This window comes from Cricetulus griseus, chromosome 2 (genome assembly GCF_003668045.3).
Source record: "Cricetulus griseus strain 17A/GY chromosome 2, alternate assembly CriGri-PICRH-1.0, whole genome shotgun sequence".
NCBI lineage: Eukaryota > Metazoa > Chordata > Mammalia > Rodentia > Cricetidae > Cricetulus > Cricetulus griseus.
In genome coordinates, this window is record NC_048595.1 from 378,463,400 (window position 1) to 378,485,743 (window position 22,344).

The following is a 22,344-nucleotide window of genomic DNA, read 5'->3' on the forward strand; positions in this document are numbered from 1 at the left end:
GTCTACTGCTGTGATAAAACACCATGGCCCAAGCAGCTTAGATAAGAAAGCATTTAATTTGGGGCTTAGGGTTTCAAAAGGGTAGAGCCCATGACTATCATGGTGGAGAGCATGGTAGCAGGCAGGCAGGCATGGCCCTGGAGCAGCAGCTGAGAGCTCACACCTTGTGGCACAAGCATAAGGCAGAGAGAGCCAAGTGGGACTGGTGTGGGCTTTGAAACTTAAAAGTCTGCACCCATTGACACACCTCCTCTAACAAGGCCACACCTTCTAACCCTTCCCAAACAGTTTGCCAGCTGGGAACCATTCACACATGAGCCCATGGGGGCCACTCTCATTCAAACCACCACACACACAGATTTAATACCTTAATAAAGAGCAACTTTCATGAATGTTTTTTTGTGTGTGTGCTGACAATTTATTGAGGCTTGTCTAGTTGGAGCTTGCATGAATGGACATACAACACCAGGGCTTCTTTTTTGTAATAAAAGACAATTCAAAATAAATATGTATTTAGAAAACTACGTCAAACATTAATGAATAATCAACATTTACAAATTTTAAGAAAATCATTTAGGATTAATAATTTTCATTTCCCCCACAAAATAAACAGCTCACTTAACTCATGTTAAGCAGGAGGAAAAGAGTCAGACAGACATAAAGTCAAGCCCACAGCACAGTCATCATATTATTTTCAGTGAGGAGAATCTTACCAAGATTAAGACACATAAAGTATCTGAGGAGAATTCTGGTACTGAATCGTCCAGAACTTGGGAGAGCATTCAGGGAAGAGAACAGGTGGCAAAGTTGAGAAGCTTCAGATGGAAAGTCCAGACCCTCAAAAAAAATTAATAAACACCCCCAAACCTACATTTTCAGGTTTCAAATCAGTCTAACTGCCACCCCCAAATCCAACCAAACACCGTACAAATTCAGTTGGCAATAGGTCTAGCCAACTATACTCCCTATTTAGCCTTTGATGCCTTTCCAGACAATGACAGAAATGTCTGTGGTGTGGATGGAGCCAGAGGAAAAGAAGAATGATGCCTTGTCTCTCTGTGCAGCATGGGCATCTCCACACTGTCCTGTGGGAGGACCTCAGTGCTTGTGTGTGCTCTTCAGGCCCATTACGGTGAAGGTAGCAGCTGTCAGTTTCTCGTATACAAGGAACATGAGGGCAGCTGTGAGCACTGTCTGGAGCAGCTTGGCTTCAAGGCCTTTGTAGAGTCCCATTATTCCAAAGCGCCTGAAAGGAAAGAGGTTGGGAAAAAATAGATTGTCTTTATAAAAACCAGCTCTTGTGTTAGAGAGATCTGCTGCCCCGATAGCTTCTCTCTGAAAGGGTTTTTCTTTAGAATCAAAACAAGCAATGGAGAATTTCAATTCTAACAGATGTCTACTGGTGGAGTACTTCTTAGCTTTGAAGGCATTTAGGGACAGATGAATTTTAGTATTCATGAGCCATTGATACTTTGTCTTTATTATAGTCGTCATTAATTAGTGGGATGCTGGCAACACCACACCAGGAAGCAGATCCCGAATGCTTCTGGAATCATGGTAATGCCCAAACCAGAGATCTAAGAACTTCTAAGGTCCCCAATTCAGTCATTTCAACTTAACAGTCCCTAAGTGGTAGGAAAGCCATAGATTAGTTTAGATAATTTTAACCTTAACAGAACTAAGGGAAGAGACAGAAATGATTCTCAATCTGATTCTCAGACTGCCCATACATTTGGTTCTAGGGCACAACTGAAATTTGGCAAGCACCTAAGTCACCTGAAGAACTGGTTAAAATACAGATCTGCTAGCCCATTCCCATTGTATCTGACTCACTAACTTCAGGACAGGACTCAAAAAATTTGCATGACCAACAAGCTCCCAGGTGCTGAGAAGGAGCATGCTAGCCTGGGAACCAGCACTTAAGAGCTCCTCAGAGATTGCTTTGGCTAGAACCTCAAACTGAAAGCAAGTAATCACTCCAAAGCTATTTGCTGAAAGTGAGTTAGTCTCTTATGCTAGTTCAACAGCAATGCCACCCTGTGGATTGACATTAAGACTACTTGGGTGTCTGAATCAAATTAGTTTATAAACTTGCTGTGGAAATCTATTAAGGGGAATCATGTGGAACATAGAAATGAACCCATGCATTTCCTGTGCTCTTCAGAGTGACATCCACCCACAGTGGAAGTCCCAGGGCTACTGAGACTTTTCAGGGACTACCTCTTGGGAGAGAAACAAGAAGAGAAGGGGAAAAAAAAAAAAAAAATATATATATATATATATATATATATATGCATTTAACTGGCTTCAAGTTGTTGCGGTTTTTATTTTGTTTTATTTATTTGTTTTTGAGGCAGGTCTCACTATGTGGTCTCAATTGTCTTAGAACTTGCTCAGTAGACCAGGCTGGCCTCAAACTCACAGAGATCCACCTGCCTCTGCCTCCAAAGTGCTGGGATTAAAGGAGTATACCATGATGCCTGGCCTCTTCTTTATTTTTTCTTGGTGCTAGGGTTTGAACCCAGGGCTGTGCGTGTACTAGGCACAGGCTCTGCCACCAAGCTCTGTTCCCAGCCCTGGGGGTTCCCTTTACAAGGGAGTTCTGTACATTTATAATTAGCAAGGAATAGGACCTGAACTTTTCCACAATTCCCCCAAACTGCCATCAAATCACAATAAACTCCTAAACTGAGAAACCTGAACATAAGGAAGAGGTTTCTGAGGCTGCTGCAGCACTGAAGCAGGAAGAGCTCATCCGAACACCCCTACACTAGTCTCCCAGCAGAGTGAGGCCACTGAAAGAGAAGATGGAACAGGAAACATCTACAGAGCTCACTTGACTCGCTGGTGAAGAAGGTAGAGAACATTCCGAAGACTCCCCAGTGTTCTGTTTTCTGGGTTTAGTCTATGACGTCCAAACTGGGAAGGAAGGAAAGGAAAAAAGAGAGAGAGAGGGAGATAATTACTACTCATCATTGTTTTCCTTATCTTAAATTTCATTTTTTAAAAGATTTTTTCTCTCTATTGCTTTGGAGCCTGTCCTGGAACTCCCTCTGTAGACCAGGCTGGCTTTGAACTCACAGAGATCCGCCTGCCTCTGCCTCCCTAGTGCTGGCATTAAAGACATGCACCACCAACGCCAGGCAAAAGGTTTATTTTTAGTTTAATCATGTGTATATGTATGTCTACATAAGGGCATGTGCACACTTGAGTGCTGGTGACCACAAAGTCCAGAAGAGGGTGCTGGATCCCCAGGAGCTGGAGTCACAGGAGGCTCTGAGCCTTCTGACATGGGTGCTGGGATGTGAACTGGAGTCCTCTGCTCTTAACCACTAAGTAATTTCTCTAGCCCCTCTTCATCTTAATTTCTACTTAGTAAATTACTTTGGAGTAACATCTCATAGCATAGCATTTGAAAATGAAAATATCTAATTAGTACCACAGATTTTATTAATCCCTCTTTTTCAACTAAATAAACCAAAGTAAAAAATACTTTTCAATAAAGGAAACATTTTTGTTGTTGTTATTGTTTTGGGGGTTGAACCAAAGGTCTTCAATATGCTAAAACAAATACCCTTACCAAAAACTTACATCCTCAGCACCAATAACTTTCACTTTTACAGAGAATTATGGGAAACCTCTTACCAGCAAAGACAAAAACAAAGCAGAAGCACATGCCTGGGTTATTTAAGGCACTTCTATTAAGAGCCAATTAAAAATAGCACATTAAAAAGGCAGTTTAGCAAAAATACTTCTCATAGAAAGTTGTGGTTTTAACTAATACACTGCTGTGGTGGTTTGAAAGAAAATGGCTCCCAAAGGGAGTAGCACTATTAGGAGGTGTTGCCTTGTTGGAGGAAGTGTGTCACTATGTAGGTGGGCTTTGAGGTCTCATATATGCACAAGCCACTCCCAGTGGAACAGACAACTTCCTGTTGCCTGAAAAATGCCTGTTGCCTGAAAAGCTCCTTCTCCAGCACCATGTCTGCCTGCATACTGCCATATCTTGCCATGATGATAATGGACTAAACCTCTGAAATGTAAGCAAACCACCCCAATTAAATGTTTTCTTTTTTAAGAGTTTCCCTGGTCATGGTGTCTTTTCTCAATAATAGAAACCCTAAGACAACTACTTTCATTTTCTCTATCAATAAATCCTTCAAATCTTCTCTCTAGAACAAGTTTTTAACTGTATCTTTTTGTGGTGCTGGGGATCAAACCCAGGCCCTTGTACATGCTAAATAAGCCCTGGTACAGTGGTATTCTGAGCAACACAAGAAGTGCCAGCACACATATCCAATCTGTCCACATCCCATCTCCACTGCTGCTAACCTAGTCCAGACTATCAAGCTGTCACCTGGATTACTACCTGCTTGGCCCTCTTTCTCTTTAGCTTGGGGGGTGGAGGACACGCCTGTGTGCATGGGGGGGGGGGGCCAGCAAAGAGGGCCTTTGTTGCCTTCTTCTCTGGATCCCTGCTGTACTGCCATAAGACAGGTTCTCACTGAACCAGAAGATATGTCTTTCTCCACCCTCATACTCCCCAAGCCCATGCTGGGGTTGCAGGCACAGGAAGCAATGCCTGATTCTTTCAGTGGGTGCCACAGATTTGAAATCAGGTTCATATGCTCGAAGAACAAACACTCTTTCCCAGACCCTCCCTCTCAGCTTCCGATCTATTTGATCTATCCACTGCAGAAGAGCCTCACAGGCTTTCTGAGATCACACTACTTCCCACCTTAAAGTCCTTCACAGGCTTCCTGCTGGGCTGAGAGTAAAATCTTCCAGCCCACTTTCCTCACCTACAGATTTCCTCTGATTCTTTCAGACCCCTGCTGTGCAAGCCATTCCCAGCGACAGAGGCCTCCTTTCATTTTTTTAAGATGAAGCAAGCTCTCTCAACATGGTGCTCTCCCTCTTCTGGGATGCACTGTCCTCCCTCTTTGTACAGCACAAGCTTCATATTCCTTTGTACCTTATTTCTGTGGGCCTCCTCAGAAGGGCAGGCATCCAGCCAAATGCCTAGGAAGAACAGCTCCTCTTTTGTAAGCCAGTGCTGTTCATGTCCTTAACAGCTGATTCAGCTTATAAGAATTACTTGGTTCTTTCACTTGCTGTCTTCTTGAGGACAGGGGCTACACCATATCCTCAGCTTCTCACAGAGTGTCTAAAAATGTTTGAATGTATAAACAACCAAATTTATGAAAAAAACTGAAATCTGAACGTGATCTGGAAAACTTAAATCATTAATTACTTGTGAGTGAACTAAAGGCATTAACTTCTGATTTTGTCAAAGGTCATCTGTTCCATGGCACACGGCAAACAATGTAAATGGGAAGAAAGCAAACTTGGGTTGTCCTGAGGTCCTTGAGGAATCTTTTTGCACATACAGTTTTCCTGAGATAATATATTATTAAGAAATTCCAACATAAACCTCATTCCACATCATGCAGAAAGCCAACTGAAAGCTGTAAGCCTGCAGACTACTGCACACAGGGAAAAATGGGCGAGAACACTCAGGTGGAGACCCTCCTGCATTACTGATTTTAGGATGTACTTTAGTTGTCACTGGACTCACTTTAGGGAGAACTCCCTGCACTTACCCTAAGAATTGACTGTACCGTCTGCATGGGATAGGTGACTGTGGTGGCAATCGCTTTGGCTATTGCACCAATGATGAACACATCCAGAGAAGAGAGCTGGAAAGCAGAAAAGGAAGCATTTCAATCGGGCAAGCAGACAGGCATTTCTTTTAGTCACTTTTAAAATTAGGGATTACCTTCATCCGCTTCTTTAAAAGCTGCCGTTTTAAGCCTTCGTAGAACATGAATTGGATGGCAGGGTTGAAGACCAACAGCAAGGAGGGAAAGGTGCCATTCCACAGAGCCAAGATTCCTTCATCTCGAATAATCTGGTGGAATGCATCTAAGCAAGAAGGCAGGCTTTTGTAAAGCACCATGACAGTGTCCTAACTAGAAAAGACAATTGTTCTGTCATCCTCTTTCTGATGATATTTTGGAGGCAGATACCCTACTTAGGTACCTTTCTGTTCATTTGTTTGTTTTTAAAGATTTTCTTGCTATGTAACCCAGTATGGCCTTAAACACTGTATCTTCCTGCCTCACACAATAGGTGTGGACTGCCATGCACTGGAGTTAGCTACCTTTTGTTTTGTTTTTCAAGACAGGGTTTCTCTGTGTAGCCTTGGCTTTTCTGGAACTTGCTCTATAGACCAGGCTAGCCTTTAACTCACAAAGATCCACCTGCCACTTGCTTCCCGAGTGCTGGAATTAAAGGCATGTGCCACCCCCAACCCCAACTACCTTTTGATAATCATCAAATTCTAATGACAACCTCTATTATATGTAACTTTTCCTGACAATCTGGGTTTAGAATGCTGCACTGTCAGCACACCTGGGAACTGTATTGAACTATAAACCACATATTTCACAAGGCCTAGCATAACATAAGATCTTTTCTTAGAATCTATGAATTATAAGAAAGCCACTTCTGTTACAAAGAGAAATGCAAGTCTGGCCATGTGGTTCTATCAAAAAGCAGAAGCTAGGCTGTACATGGTGATGGCACACTCTGGCAATCCCAGCATTCCAGAGGCTAAGATGGTAGGATCAGCACTTCAAAGCCAGTTGTACAGTGAGACCTTGTCTTTAAAAAGCAGAAGTTTAAAGTCATCAGATACTATCCTTGTATCTTCATCCAAAGACAACATTACAGATAGAAGGTGTATTATTCTTTAAAAATATTAACTTGGGCTGGTTGTGCTGTAAACACTTGTAACACCAGCACTGGGGAAGCTAAAAGACAGGAAGATCTCATGTTTGAGGCCAGCCTAGGTTCCATAGTGAGATTGTCTCAGAAATAGTAACAAGCTGGATGTGGTGGGTCACACCTGTGATCTCAGTGCTTGGTGGGACTGCTATGAATTTGAGGCCAGACTAGGATATACAGTGAGTTTAAGGACAACTTGGGAAATGGCAAAATTCTGTCTAAAAAACAAACAAACAAACAAACAAAAAACTAAACCCCTTGAGCTGGGGATGTCACTCAGTCAGTAGAATGCTTGCCTAGCATATACAAAGTCCTGGGCATGGCATTGTGATGCCCTTCTGTAATCTCAGCTCTCAGAGGTGGAGGCAAGAGGATCAGAAGTTCAAGATCATCCTCAGCTATGAGTTTGAGGCTAGTCTAAGCTATAAGACTCTGTCTTAAATAACACAAAGCATAACACTCCTTAATATAGGTGACAATGGTGCAACTGAGACAATATACAAGGCCACTAGTAGTGGGTCCAAGATCTACCTTTAATGCACAAACTGACTTAGTGGAGCCCATTCTATATGGAGAGATACCTTGCTCAGCCTAGACACAGGGGTGTGGGGGTGGAGAGGTGCCTTGGTCCTGCCTCAATGAGATGATGGGACAGACTTAGTAGACTTCCTAGGGGAGGCCTTACCCTCTCCCAGGAGCAGATGGAAGTGGGGGAAGGGCAAGTGGGGAGGAGAGGAGGGAGCCAGAACTGGGATTGGAATGTAAAAAATAAATTAATAAAAAAAATGTTAAAAAACAAAACAAAACAAGGCCTGGTGGTGGTGGTGGTACAAGCCTTTAATCCCAGCACTTGGGAGGCAGAGGCAGGCATATCTCTGTGAGTTCGGGGCCAGTCTGGTCTACAGCGTGAATTCTAGGACAGGTAGGGCTACGCGGAGAAACCTTGTCTTGAAAAACTAAAAAAAAAAACCCAAACCAAAACAACAATGACAACAACAAAAAATATTTAGTTTAGGGGTGTAGCTCAGGGGTAGCACACTTGAGGCTCTTAGCTTTAATAACTAACACTTTAAACTCACATATTCACAGTCTCTCCCTGTTTCCCCATCTACTCCTTGGGAACAGTATTCGTCTCTACCCCTTGTCTTAGGCTTGTTATCAGGTAAGATATGAACAGGGACGCAGTAGGTGCTTTCGGTGGTGTTGTGCCATTGTTATGAGAAGAGTATGTTCAGAGCTGAGGAGATTCAGCTATGGTCAGCCCAGATGAGTTCCTATCAACCACAGACACATAAACAAATAGTTTGCTGGGATCTGAGGCAGTCTGCTAGACAGCTTTACTGTGGAAATGGATTTCAAATACAATATCCCAGAGATACCTACCAATAATGCCTTTGTAGTTAGTTGGTATAATGTCTTCATTCCGAAATTTTGCCCCTTGCAGCTTCAGTCTGGTGTTTACCACCCAGAGTGGAGTCGTTAGCAACACATTCACCACTCCTTAAAAACAGAGAAAGATACCAATAACACAGTGTTACCTACTAATCTTTGTTGTATTAGGTTATACATAATACTCCATTTATAACTCTGCCACTGTGGGGTACAAACGCTGGGGTACAACACATTACTGCCACTAGAAGTGATTTGGAAGCATGGCTGGTAGCAGTGCTTCCTCACACAAAAAGAGTGGAGAATTTCCTTACCCACTCAATGACAGCAATCATTTGCTGATTAAAAAAATAGCATTCAAAATGGTAAATTGGGGATGGGGATTTAACTCAGGGCTAGGGCAGCTGTCTAACACATGCAAGGCCTAGTTCAATCAACCAGCAATGCCAAAGAAACAAAACACAAGGTTACCCAAAAAAACAAAGTAACAGTTTGATAGTTTTAAACACAATTGTTAAATAAGAGTCTCTGAGAGGGAGGAGTATTCTATTGACACCATGCTAAATCCAGGTCAACATCAGAGAAAACAAGTGCCATCTCTCAAATAAAGATGCTCACATGGTTGGGCGGTGGTGGTGCAAGCCTTTAATCCCAGCACTTGGGAGGCAGAGGCAGTTGGATCTCAGTGAGTTCGAGACCAGCCTGGTCTTCTATAAGAGCTAGTTCCGGGACAGCTTCCAAAGCCATAGAGAAACCCTGTCTCGAACCCCCCCCCCCAAAATAAAAGCTCACACGGTGTTAAACAAGTACAAAAGGGGGGGAGGACAGGGTAACATTTCCAAATGCTTCAATCAACTCGACCAAAAGCTCCCAGAAGAGTTCATCCATCACTCAGAGGATTAGGACAGGCAGCAGCAGGCAGCATTCACGAGGTGTTACAAAATACATGAAAACAAAAGGTCTAAGAGCACTGTGATCCTTACAAGCACAAAGATGAACCTTGGCTCCATAAGTCTGCCTTAGAGCAGCACTGTGAGCCAGATACTTCTTTGAAAACACATGGTCCCAAGTTAACAGCATCTTGAGATATTAAAACTTCCTCCTCATTCTGAAATGATTAAAGAAAATACCATATAGGATTGTAACAAAGTGCCTGACAAGTGATGTATACTTTGTAACTACAGGTTAACCAACGAAAAAGCCGTGGGTTTGTATAAAAGAGCTGTCTGAATCCAGCTGAGCCCTGAAGAACACAGAGGAACAATCCTAAAGGAAAAGAAGCCCCCCCCCCACCACACACACACACTTTACTGAAAATTCTTTAAACACAAAACAGATGAAAAAAATGTTTTCATTTAAGGAATCTCAAAACACCCTATGGAGGAAACAGTTTACCTTTAATAAGGATAAACCTGGTGAAAGGCCAAAAGACTTAAATCTATCCTTTTATTTGTTGTGTACAGTTACCAAGTAAGATGTTTTTCTGCTTATTTTCCAGGATGTGTGCCAACATATTTTCCCCCAAATAAAAGATAGTATCAAGTAATGTTATGAATTGCATTTCTATAGATTGACATAATACCAAGGAGCCACCTGTAGCAGACTATTCATACATTGTCTTGAGGTATTGATGATGATCTGAAAATTGCAGAAAAATCCTTGCAAACTCTAAAAAAGCACCAGTGCCCCATAGCCCAAGACACATGCTCATCTGCCCAGAGTTCAGAATGGATACCTACTTAATAATGTACAGAGACTTGATATTTACACTTCACAGAGACATATCAGTAACTGGGAAAATCAGGCCAGAAAGTCCTAGTAACTATAAGCACTGCAGCAGATGAGATGGACAGGGATTCTGGCACCCTGGAGCCAAAGAAAACTGAGTGTTACAGCTCAGACAGAAAGGAATTCTGGCACTTGGGAGCCAAGGAATACTGGGTGTTACAGCTTGGACGTAAAAGTATTCTGGCACTCGGGAGCCAAGGAATAAGCAGGTTGCAGTAAGCATAGCAGCTTACAGCCCTTCTCCAGGGAAAGGCTTCCCCAGGGAAGTTGTTACAGTCTGGCTCTAGTTCCCTAGAGTGTAACAACTAGGGAAAGCGTTCTGTCCCGTTTCCCCACCCCAAATATGACAGCCCTGCTCAGCTCCTGTCTGCTCTGGCTCCAGCGAAAAGTTGTTACTTCTCTCCTCCACAAAGAAAGGTCTTACCCAAACCTCATTCAAGAGATTTATTGGGAGGGAAGAATTCAGGAGAGTGACTGCCTTTGCTGGTGTGGAAGAAGACAGCTGGACAGTCACAAGCTGAACAGACACAGGGTTTATATAGGGATTCTTAGGGGTGGAGTTTTCCCAGGGAGATTTCCAGAGTGGGGATTGGTCAGATTTCAATCCCTGAGCTCAGAATGGCTAGATCTCCAGCTCAGGGATTCGTTGGTTTTCTGCTCAGGTTCAGGGTCAGATTTGGCTCTAATTTCAGGATCAAAGTGTTTCTTTCACTGGTCCTTTTTAGCCTTTTGGCTCTAATTTTAGGGCCAGGGTGTATTTCTTTTCACTGGCTCTGATTCCAGAGACAAAATGTGTTTCTTTAGCACTGGTTTCAGGGTCAGGGTTCTTTTCTTTGGCTCTGGTTGCAGGGCCAAAATGTGTTTCTTTGGCTCTGCTCAGGGTGTGTTTCTTTGGCTGGCCCTTTTCCCTATAGTAACAGTCAGCGGCTTTTGTTGCTCTCTCTCTCTTTTCTTTTTCTTTCTTTTTTTTTTCTTTTTTTTTTTTTAAAGAGAAAGAAACACAGTAGAGTTTGGAACCCATGGATACCACAGAAAAGCACAATATATGCACCTTCCCAAACAAGTGAGATGCATTGCCCATTAAACAGATCCTTTAGAAATAAAAACATCCTTCAAGCTCTATTCAAGAAGTAGACATACACAAAACACTTGAGGAGCAGCGCAGCCAAGACTAAGATTCAGTCATTTCCACGTTCTCACTATTAATACAGCAGAAAGACTCCAAGGTTCTAAGGACAACCTCACATACAAAGTGCACCACAATATTTAAATGAAGGGATCTGAGACCTTAGCATCTGAGACCTTCAAGTACTTCCTTCATCTTCTAAGTCAGGATGGGTGGGGAAGTGCCTTTTTTCCACAATAATTTTATGAATTCTGGGGAGGAATATACTCAAAATATTTGACAATGCTTTTTTGAAAATTCATCAAAATTTGCAACTTACATAATCAAGCAAATGGCAGCATTCCAGAGCTACTCATGACTAACTCCAGTCCCTAATAACACCATAGGCAGCCCCTCAGGGGAGCTGGGGCAGCACTCTTGTTAGTTCCAATCTGTGGGTGTTACTTTAGCTCTAAGACCTGAGTACTAATTAATACTTGTCTTACCTAAGGGGAGGGGATTATTTTTCCTTTGAGTATCTATGAATTTACTTTTTCTTTTCCTTTTCAGAAATAAATTATTTAGGAGAAAGCAGAACCAAAATCCAGAGCTGTGAAACACTAACCAAACACATAAAAAATACTCTCCCACCCTGGCTGGCAAAGGAGCCAGGTACACCACCCTAAATTCAGCAGTTACTTCGCTAACTTTTAAATGTAGGCTCTTGGAGGCTGGAAGAGGCTCTACTCTGATGTCCACTTATTTGCCTAAAGACCATTCTTGACTGTCACAGGAGAGAAAACTGGGTTCTGTTACTACACCTGGATAGACTGTCACAAACTGTCTCTCCAGCCAATTCACTTCCAGAGAGAATCATATAAACCACTCTGGTGTGTAGGCCCACTCATTCTAATAGTCATTTACTATTACCACTAAAAAAAGACCTCTTTCTCTCCTACAAAGAAGGCTGCATAGTTTATTGTGTAGCCACTGACCTGAAGTTGTATCCTGTGCAATTTAAATACATTTGTTTTATTGTATATCACGTTGTATTCCTCCCTAGAGAAGTAGAGGGTGTTTGTGACTATCATCTGTGTACTGGATGGTTTTATGTATCAACTTCACATAAGCTAGAGTCATCAGAGAGGAAGGAGCCTCTGTTGAGGAAATGCCTCTATGAGATCCAGCTATAAGGCATTTTCTCAATTAGTGATTAACCGGGGAGGACCCAGCTCATTGTGGGTGATGCCTTCCCTGGGCTGTTAAGAAAGCAGGCTGAGCAAATCAGGGGAAGCAAGAAAGTAAGCAGCACTCCTTCATGGCCTCTGTGTCAGCTCCTGTCTCCAGATTCCTGCCCTGTTTAAGTTCCTATCCTGACTTCTTTCAATAATGATGTGCCCGCCAAAGCCACAAAGAAACCCTGTCTCGAAAATAAATAAATAATAATAATAATAATAATAATAATAATAATAATAATAATAATGTGTAAAATGGAAGTATAAGCCAAATAAACTCCTTTCTCCCCAACTTGCTTGCTTTTTGGTCATGGTGTTTCATCATAGCAACAGAAACCCCAAGACTAGTGTAGTTCGGTATTGCTGTGACAGACCTAACCATGTTTTGGGAGGATTGTGGAAGGACTTTGGAACTTTGGATTAGAAAAGCCAGTGATATTGAGAGCTCAGAGGAGTGTTCTGTGGGAGCTTGGAAGATAAGAGTGTTGAGAGCAGTGCAGAAGATGGAGGCCTGCCTTGTGAAGTTTCAGAGGGAAAATTAAAGACTATCAGGACCATTTGTTATTTTGATTTAAGATCCAGAGTTCTGGTTAGCTGGGGCTGAAGAATCAGCTGTGATTAACAAGGTACCAGAACTACTGAAGTGAAACCTTTATGTTTATGGAACAATTGATGTTGGCCAGCTGAAGCTAAGAAATTAGCAGTGATTAAGAAGAGACCAGCAAGGCTGGAGAGATGGCTCAGAGATTAAGAGCACGACTGCTCTTCCAGAGGTCCTGAGTTCAATTCCCAGAAACCACATGGTGGCTCACAACCATCTGTAGTGAGATCTGGTGCCCTCTTCTGGTGTGCAGATATACATGGAAGCAGAATGTTGTATGCATAATAAATAAATAAAATCTTAAAAAAAAAAAAAAAAAAAAAAAAAAGAGAGAAGAGACCAGCATCACTGAGGTGAAATCTTCTGGGAAGTGTTTCCTGAGAGCACAGAGAAGCTGTGTTCCAGAGGCAGCCAAGGTTTTACCTCATGCTGGCAGCTGGTCTTGGTGATATGTAAGAGTCACCAAGGTGGTACTGGTTTTGAAGGCATGAGAGGTTTTGAAGGTCATGGAGAGCAGCTGAAGCTTAGCACTGTGAGAGGCCAGGAGAAGTGAAGCCTCAGTGGCAGTTGAAGGCACAGGACTGAAGGGATCATGCAAAGAAGTTGAGGCTTGGCACCATGAAAAAAGCATGTGAGAGGCTATTGGTGAAAGTGCAGCCCAGTTGCAGCAGAAGACGCATGTTTTGGAGATGCTAGCACCATGGGATGACCACCAAGAACAGCAGCAGCAGTGGAGTGGAGCCAGCCGAAGCCTAGAAGACAAACTGTGTGTGCTGCAGAGGGCAGGTTGGAGAAATGACCCAAGCCCTTTGGAGGAGTCTAGAAGATGGGGGTTGAATCCCAGATAATTGGACATTGAGTTATTTATACTGTTGGAATTTGGTTTTGCTTGGTTCATACTATGACTGTGCCCCGATCTTTCCCTCCTGAAGTAAGGAAGTATTTTTAAGGGAGCCTGCAGATGAGACTTAAACTTTTAAAACAGATAGGATATTTTAAAGAGACTGATTATTGTTTCTTTTTTGGTTTTTTGAGACAGGGTTTTTCTGTGGCTTTGGAGGCTGTCCTGGAACTAGCTCTTGTAGACCAAGCTGGTCTCGAGAAATCACTGCCTGGCAAGAGACTGATTTAAAAAAAAAAAAAAAAGATTTATTTATTTATTATGTATACAGTGTTTTACCTACATGTATGTCTGCAGGCCAGAGAGGGCACCAGATCTCATTACAGATGGTTGTGAGCCACCATGTGGTTGCTGGGACTTGAACTTAGGACCTCTGGAAGAGCAGCCAGTGCTCTTAACCACTGAGCAGGGAAAAATTTGCATTCACTGTACCAACTCTTAATAATCCAAGTCAGTTAAGAAATTTCAGTGGAAGGTTTTGCCACAGGGAATGTTAAATAGTTCTACCTTGTGCCAGCACTTCGTACAAAAACCTTTGGAGATAATTTATAAGAAATTTCTTCAATCCATACTTTATCATTATATGGATGACATTTTATTGTCAGATTCTAAGAAGGAGATATTAGAATGGATGTTTGAAACAGTGAAGGATGTTCTACCTCGTTGGGGATTACAGATTGCCCCAGAAAAGATACAAAGAGGAAATTTTATTAATTATTTAGGTTATAAAATAGACTTACATAAAATCAGGCCGAGCCGGGCATTGGTGGTGCACGCCTTTAATCCCAGCACTTGGGAGGAAGAGGCAGGCGGATCTCTGTGAGTTCAAGGCCAGCCTGGTCTCCAGAGTCAGTGCCAGGATAGGCTCCAAAGCTACACAGAGAAACCTTATCTCGAAAAACCAAAAAAAAAAAAAAAAAAAAAAAAAAAAAAAAAAAAGAAAGAAAGAAAGAAAGAAAGATCAGGCCGAAAAAAGTACAAATTAGAAGAGATCATCATCAAACTCTTAAAGACCTGCAGAGAATTGCTAGGGGAAATATCTGAACTACAGATAATAATTGGAGTAGAAGGACATGCCTTAAAGCATTTAAAAATGGTCCGAAAAGGAGACAACGACGTAAACAGTCAACGAATATTATCTGCTGAAGCGGAAAAAGAATTACAGTGGGTGGAAAAAAGAATATTGGACGCACATGTGGACCCTAATTTAGACTGTATTCTGGTTATTTTACCATCCAGAGAATACCCTTCAGGGATTCTGATGCAGAGGGAAGATATTATATTAGAATGGATATTTCTGCCACATAAACAGAATAAGAAGCTTAAGATGTACATAGAAAAGATTTTTGATTTGATTCTGAAAGGCAAATTAGGACTTTGTCAATTGACTGGAAGGGACCCAGCAGAAATTATAGTACCTTTAACCAATGAGGAAATTTCCTCCTTATGGAAGGACAATGAATACTGGCAGATAACTTTTACTTTCTTTTGGGAAACAATTAGCAATAATTATCCCAAAACTTACAGAATTAAATTAAAAAAGACAATTTGTATCCTTCTACATATTGTAAAAAAAACAAAACAAAAAAAAACACCTATTTCTGGAGTCCTTACCTTCTACACTACAAATCAGGTAAGGCAGGATATAAATCAGGGGAGATAAGTAAAGTAGTTCAAAGTCCATATAACTCTGTACAGAAGCAGAATTATACTCAATTCTTATGGTACTTATGGATTTTACAGAGTCTCTCAATATAGTTACTGATTCTCAATATGCAAAGAGAGTCGTTTTACCATTGAGACTGCAGAATTTGTTCCTGATGATACAGAATTAACTTCACTGTTTATACAATTACAAGAAACAACCAGAAACCAGAACAATCCTATATATATCATACATCAGATCCCATACGGTTCTGCGAGGCCCACTAGTACAAGGCAATGAGACTGATCGTTTATTAATAGGAAGCATGCTAGAAACCTCAGAATTTTATAAGAAACACCATGTAAATAGCAAAGGTTTGAAAAAGGATTTTTCCATCACTTGGCAACAAGCCAAGGAGATAAGTGAGAAACTGTTCATTCTATAATCAAGCTCCATTGCCAGCAGGCTGTAATCCTAAGGGTATTTGGAGAAATAAGGTTTGGCAGATGGGTGTCTTTCACTTTCCAGAATTTGGAAATTTAAAATATGTGCATCATACTATAAACACATTTTCAGGGTTTCAATGGGCTACTGCTCTTAGCTCTGAAAAGGCCGATTCTGTTATAACACACCTGTTAGAGGTAATGGCCATTATGGGTATTCCTGCACAAATAAAACCTGACAATGTTCCAGCATATGTCTCCACCAAATTGGAACAGTTTTTCAAATATTATAACATAAAGCACATAACTGGTAAACCACACAATCCCACAGGACAAGCAGTAGTAGAGAGATCCAATCGTACACTGAAAGAAATGCTCCATGAACAGGCTGGGGGAACGAAAACCCCCAAACATAGGTTACATAATGCTTTATTAACACTAAACTTTCTTAATACTAATGAGAAAGGGCAAACAGCTGCAGAAAGACACTGGATTACAGAAAAAACTTCTGAACTGAAATAAGTCGGTATACTTCAAGGATGTTTTGACCTTTGTATGGAAACCAGGACATGTGTTATGTCGGAAAAGAGGTTTCGACTTTGGTTCCACAGGAGAAGGAAAGCTTTGGATACCATCAAAGTTGATCAAGATTCGAGTAGAACAAGAAAAACCTCTCAATGAGGAGAAATGACAGGTCATCCACTAAGGTATATCTCATAAACTATATAGAAACCTCATAAAGGAAGGGAAGTGTTTTGTTTTTATCTTCACAGGAAAACTCATCTCCAGGGAATAAAAGGACATTGAATGGATAGATACCTGAAGAAGTGAGGATAGGTATCCAAAAAGAACCATCAAACAAAAGGAATTTGTCATATGGTAAACTCTAAAAAGGTCTCTATATAAAATCTATTTCTCTATACTTCCTAGTCCCTATTCAGTTAAACCAATGCTGGCTTTAGAGTTAGATTTGGCTTTCCTCCTCTAAATCCAAGCATGTTGCTAAAATAAAATTCAGAGTTTCTGTACTATATCAAGAATCCAATTGATGTAATACAGAATAAGAAAAAATTTGGGGACTGTCATTTGTCTATTCTCAGCTCTTTCTCTGAAAGTATAAATTCCCTCATAATTATTATTTTCCTTATTGTTGCCTTTCCCGGTATGCATATGTTAATATTTCTCTGCAGACATTAATGTTTAAGCTCCCTACAGCCAATGAAGAACTTCCTAACAGCAATCCTTGAAGTCTCCGGAAAGAAAATGGACCCCACCTCATCGAGTCCACTGGATCCAACTGGATGTGTTTGAACTGACACTCTGGCCAGAGCTTCAGGTACTGACTTAAATCAAGACAAGGACTTCAATCAAGATAAGGACTTCAACCTAGACCTTTAATCAAGCATCTCCCACCAAACACAGACTGGATACATGTGTTGCAGATAATCCACTCAAGACTTTCACTACTCTTAACATTTTCTTCCTACAGGACCCCACAAGGCTATAGTTGTCCCATTTCAGCAGGAAATAACTCGAAGAATAATATGCCCCCTTTCCCCACTGTTGACACTAAGAATAATGTACACCTAATTAGGGCTCGTTTCCTATTGTTTAGGGTTGGGTTTGGAAGGAGGTCTCTTTCAGATGACTTTAGGGTTTAGATGGAATAGATATAGTTAGGATGTGATATAAGTAGATTATTATATCTTCTTGTTATTCACCTTTATGATTGTTAATTATAGATAACTTATACTGTTAAGTTTAAATCCTGTTTAGACTAAAAGGGGAATTACAGGGAGAAACCCTCATTAGAGGTACCACTGACCACGCCCACCTGGGCCTGGTCAGAGTTATGTAACAAGGGTTTAAGGAGGAGGGAGGCATGCACGAGGCTCTCTTTCGCCTGGCTGAGCTGACTGGCAAGCATTTCTGGGTCCGTCCTGCTCAGGTGCAAACCTGGTCACTGGCTCCCTTTCGTGAGTACTTTTCCCCAATAAACTACTGGTTATCAGCCTATTTCTGACTCCACTTTGTAATCATCAATAGGATGTTAAAGAGTCCCACCTGTGTCAATATTTTGTACAACAGTCATTAGAAATAATTTGTAAACAGTTCCCTCAATCTATGATTTATCATTGTATGAATGATATCTCACTAGTTGATTCAGACACACACAACTTAGAAAAATGTTTGAAGAAAATTTTGCTTTGTTGGAGATTGTAAATTGCTCCTGAAAAAAATACCAAAAGGAGATTCTATTATTTACCTAGAATATAAGATAGGTTTATAAAAATTCAACCACAGAAAGTACAAATCAGGAGAGATCAATTACAAGCTGTAAACAGATGTTTCCTGTCCCAACCTGTGGTCCCAAATAACCAATTCAGAGGCTGAATAAATGCTCGACTGATAGCCCATGTTTGTTACTAGCTAATTCTTACATTTAAATTAAGCAATATTTCTATTTATGCTTTGCCACATGGCTCATGGATTGTTACCTCATTTGTTACACAACCTGCTTGCTAGTTGGATGGCTGGCACCTCCCAAATCTACCCTTCTCCTTTCCATCATCCTTAGTTTGGTTGTCCTGTCTTTACTTTCTGCCTGGCTACTGGCTGATCAGCATTTTATTATACCAATTCTAGTGACAAATCTTTACAGTATACAAGAGGATTATTCTACAGCAACAAACTCTTAATGATTTTCAAAATTTGCTGGGAGATATTAACTGGCTATGGCCCACAACTGGATTAATAACTCAAGAACTAAGTAATTTATTTCAAAACTTACAAGGTGATAACTTACATAGTCCAAGAAAATTATCAGTTGAAGCTGAGAGAGAATTGACTTTGGTAGAAAAGAAATTACAAGATGCACATGTAGATTGTTTGAATCCAGAGCTTGGTTGTATTCTGCTTATTTACCTTCTACACATTCTCCCACAGTAAATTCTTATGCAGACAGAAGATATCTTAGAATGGATATTTTTACCACAGAAACAAAGTAAAAAATTAAAGACCTATGTAGAAAAGATCTCTGAATTGATTCTGAAAGGAAAATTGAGATGTCATCATTAGCAGGAGTGGACCCAGAAGAAATTGTGGCACCTTTTACTAATGCTGACAATGCCTCAGTATGGACAGAAAATGAACAAAATTAACAAAAAGCTTGCAGTAATTTTTTTGGAGAGATTAGCAATGAATATCCCAAAAGCAGGAGACTTCAGTTTATAAAGAGAACTAATTGAATCCTTCCTCACATTGTATAGAGAACACCATGGTATTATTATATTTTCCAGAATCTCTTACTATAGTTATGGACTCTCAATATGCAGAAAGAGTTGTTTTACATATTAAAAACACTGAACTTATCCCAGATGATTTAGAATTAACTTTGTTGTTTATTCAATTACAAGAAATAATCAGGAATAGAAATCATCCTATATAACACATATGAGATCCCATATGGGCCTACCAGGCTCTCTAGCACAAGGTAATGATGAAATTGATCAGCTACTGGTAGGAAATGTGCAAGAAGCCTCAGAATTTCATAAGAAACACCATGTTAATAGCAAAGATTTGAAAAAAGATTCCCCTATCACTTGGCAATAAGCCAAGGAAATTATAAGGAAATGTCCTGTTTGTTCTTTGTATAGGTAAACTCCACTACTTGCAGGAAGTAACCCAAAGGGTACACAAAGAAATGAAATTTGGCAAATAGATAGGTTTCATTTTGTGGAGTTTGGAAAATTAAAGTATGTACAGCATACATAGATACTTATTCAGGATTTCTTACTTTCTTCTTTCTTTTTTTGCCTATTGCTAGGTTTTCATGTATTTGCACAGTTTGTAAATTTAGTTTTATTGCCTAATGGGCAGAAGACACAAGATTCTGGGATTTCAATTTTCTGTACATATTGAAACTTGTTTAGTGACTTAATCTATAAACTATCCTAAAGACTGTCCCATTAGGTGATAGAAGAAAGTACTGTTGGATATCAACTCTTCTTGGTTGACAGTCTAGTTTAACTCTGATGTTTCTTGTAGTGATATCTTATTTGTACAAATAAAACTTGTCTGAAGATCAGAGGGTAGAGCTTGCCACTATCTAACCAGAGGTCTGGAGGTCTGTACAGACAGACAGACAGGAAGTGAGATGGCTGGGTGAAGAAGGGAATATAGGCAGGGGGAAACAGAAACTCGGTCTCTTTTCTGCTGGGAAGCTAGTGAGGTAAAGGTGGCTTTGGCTTGCTCCTTCTTCTCTCTGATCTCTCAGCATTTTCCCTTATATCTGACTCTGGCCTTTTATTATTAAGAACTATTAGAACTCCAGTTACAGTCCCTCTACTTATTCAGGATTTCAATGGGCAACTGCTTTGAGTTCTGAAAAGGCTGATTCAGTAATTACACATTTATAAGAAGTTATGGCCATCATGGGGATACCTTGAATAAATTAAGACTTATAATGTTCCAGTATGTCTCTAGTAAAATGAAACAGTTTTTTGTATATTATAATACAAGATATATTACAGGTATACCACACAATCCACACAAGCAGTTATAGAAAGATATAATTATAGTTATAATTACACTTTAAAAGATATGCTTAATAAACAGGAAGGGGTAATAAAGACCCCCAGACATCCATTGAATAATACTTTATTAACTTTAAAATTTTTAAATGCTAATGAGAAAGGAATGACAGCTGTGAAGAGACAATGGATAGTAGAAAAGAACTACTGAATTAAATCAGTCTGTACAATTTAACGATGTGTTGACCTCAGAATGGAAACCAGAATATGTGTTACATTGTGGAAGAGGTTTTGTATTTTCTTTCCACAGGAGAAAAAAGCTATGGATACCATCAAGATTGATAAAGATTAGGTTCCAACAGGAGAGACCTCTTGAGTAGGAGAGGTGAAAGTTCATCAAATCACATGGCCATTTCATCTAAATTAAATTATAAGACTAATACATGTATTTCATTTGATCAGGCATAACCTGCCAAAAAGGGAAACTCCCCAAAGTTAGAGTTGGGGCATGGTTTTGTTTTTTTCTTTCCAGGAGAATAAAAGCATCCAACTAAGGAATCTGAAGACCATTGGACAAATAAGACATCTGAAGAAGAGGACAAATGATCCAGGGAAAATGTCCCAAGAAAATGAATAAATTGGCATAATGGTATATTTCCACAGAAAAAAATCATAAATCTTCCCAAATGTTTGTTTATGCTGTTCTCTATAGACATATAAGGCAAATGGTCTTTTTGCAGTACCAACTAAATTAAAATTTAAAGCTGGCTTTGGAGTTGGAGCATGGCTCTTTCCTTCTCTAAACCCAAGCATGCTTGTTAGAGGAAAATCCATTCTCTCTCTTATGTCAGAAGAGCCTCCTGGTATGGGACAGAAGAAAACCAAAATTAAGGGACTATTCTATTGTCACTAATCTCATAATCCTCTGGTTTTGACTCTTTAAAACTTTTCTTAAGGTATAATATTATCTCAAAATTTATAAGATTAGTATATATATTTAGCCAGGTGGTGGTGGCTCATGCCTTTAATCCCAGCACTCTGGAGGCAAAGGCAGGCAGATCTCTGTGAGTTCAAGATCAGCCTGGTCTACAAGAGCTAGTTCCAGGACAGCCTTCAAAGTCACAGAGATATATATTTAAACATTCTGTCATAATATTAATGATCATATAAGAGTACTAATTCTAGAAATAGGCTTCATCTAGCTTCCTGTGTGTGATTTCAGGCTTGAGTCTGAAGCAGGTAATTAGGAATTAAGCTTGTGTACTCCAGATGTATTTAACAGATTATGGTCCTATAGCCTCTCCGAGACCTGCTGCATACAACATTTAAAATGTTTAACTTTTTTTGCAGTGAATTGTGACCATTCCTAATAGTGACCTTTGAAGTCTCCAAAAGGATGATGGGGCCCCATAAAGATGAATCCACCTGGAATGTGGCTACAACAACACTAAGCTGACAACCACCACCCAAAGATCAAAGTTTGTATTACAAACTACTCAGGACAACTTCAAAGTGGTTAGTTAAGATGGTCCAGCCTCATAGACTACTCCAGTCAGGACTTCAGGTTTAAGTCCCAAACTTTCCAATTATACCGAGAATGAGTAACAGCTACCCCTCCCAGAACTTGATCTTTATCTCATTTTTTCCCCAGGGTTCTCTAACTACTACAAATTGTGCCCAAATGTGGGGCACCTACATCCATGTAGGACCTGAGAAAGCTTCTAAACACACATAAAAAGAGCCAAACTCAGCTTCCTAGTCTCATGTCTCTCATGCCAGCCACGGTACAGACTCCTGCCAGGTCTCCTGGCAGCTGCCAGCATACCATAAGCAAAGTGGAATGGTGAGTTCCCACAGTCTCTGACACAGGCCACTGCCTGTAGGTTATAGCTGCCAGCATGCTGCATGGCAGCTTC

The 22,344-nt window shown here is 40.5% G+C and overlaps 1 protein-coding gene across 1 annotated transcript in view; it reads right to left on the minus strand.

Annotated features, from left to right (window-relative positions):
* Window positions 1-392: 392 nt before the first annotated feature.
* The window catches only part of Slc25a17 (solute carrier family 25 member 17), a 44,891-nt gene continuing 22,939 nt past the window's right edge, over window positions 393-22,344 (minus strand). Inside the window, exons 5-9 of the mRNA XM_027404065.1 lie at window positions 8,173-8,289; window positions 5,780-5,925; window positions 5,604-5,699; window positions 2,837-2,919; window positions 393-1,246 (exon numbers count right to left, since the gene is read on the minus strand). Coding sequence (XP_027259866.1) covers window positions 1,099-1,246; window positions 2,837-2,919; window positions 5,604-5,699; window positions 5,780-5,925; window positions 8,173-8,289 — 590 coding nt within the window. The 3' untranslated portion in view covers window positions 393-1,098. The remainder of the gene's footprint in view (window positions 1,247-2,836; window positions 2,920-5,603; window positions 5,700-5,779; window positions 5,926-8,172; window positions 8,290-22,344) is intronic.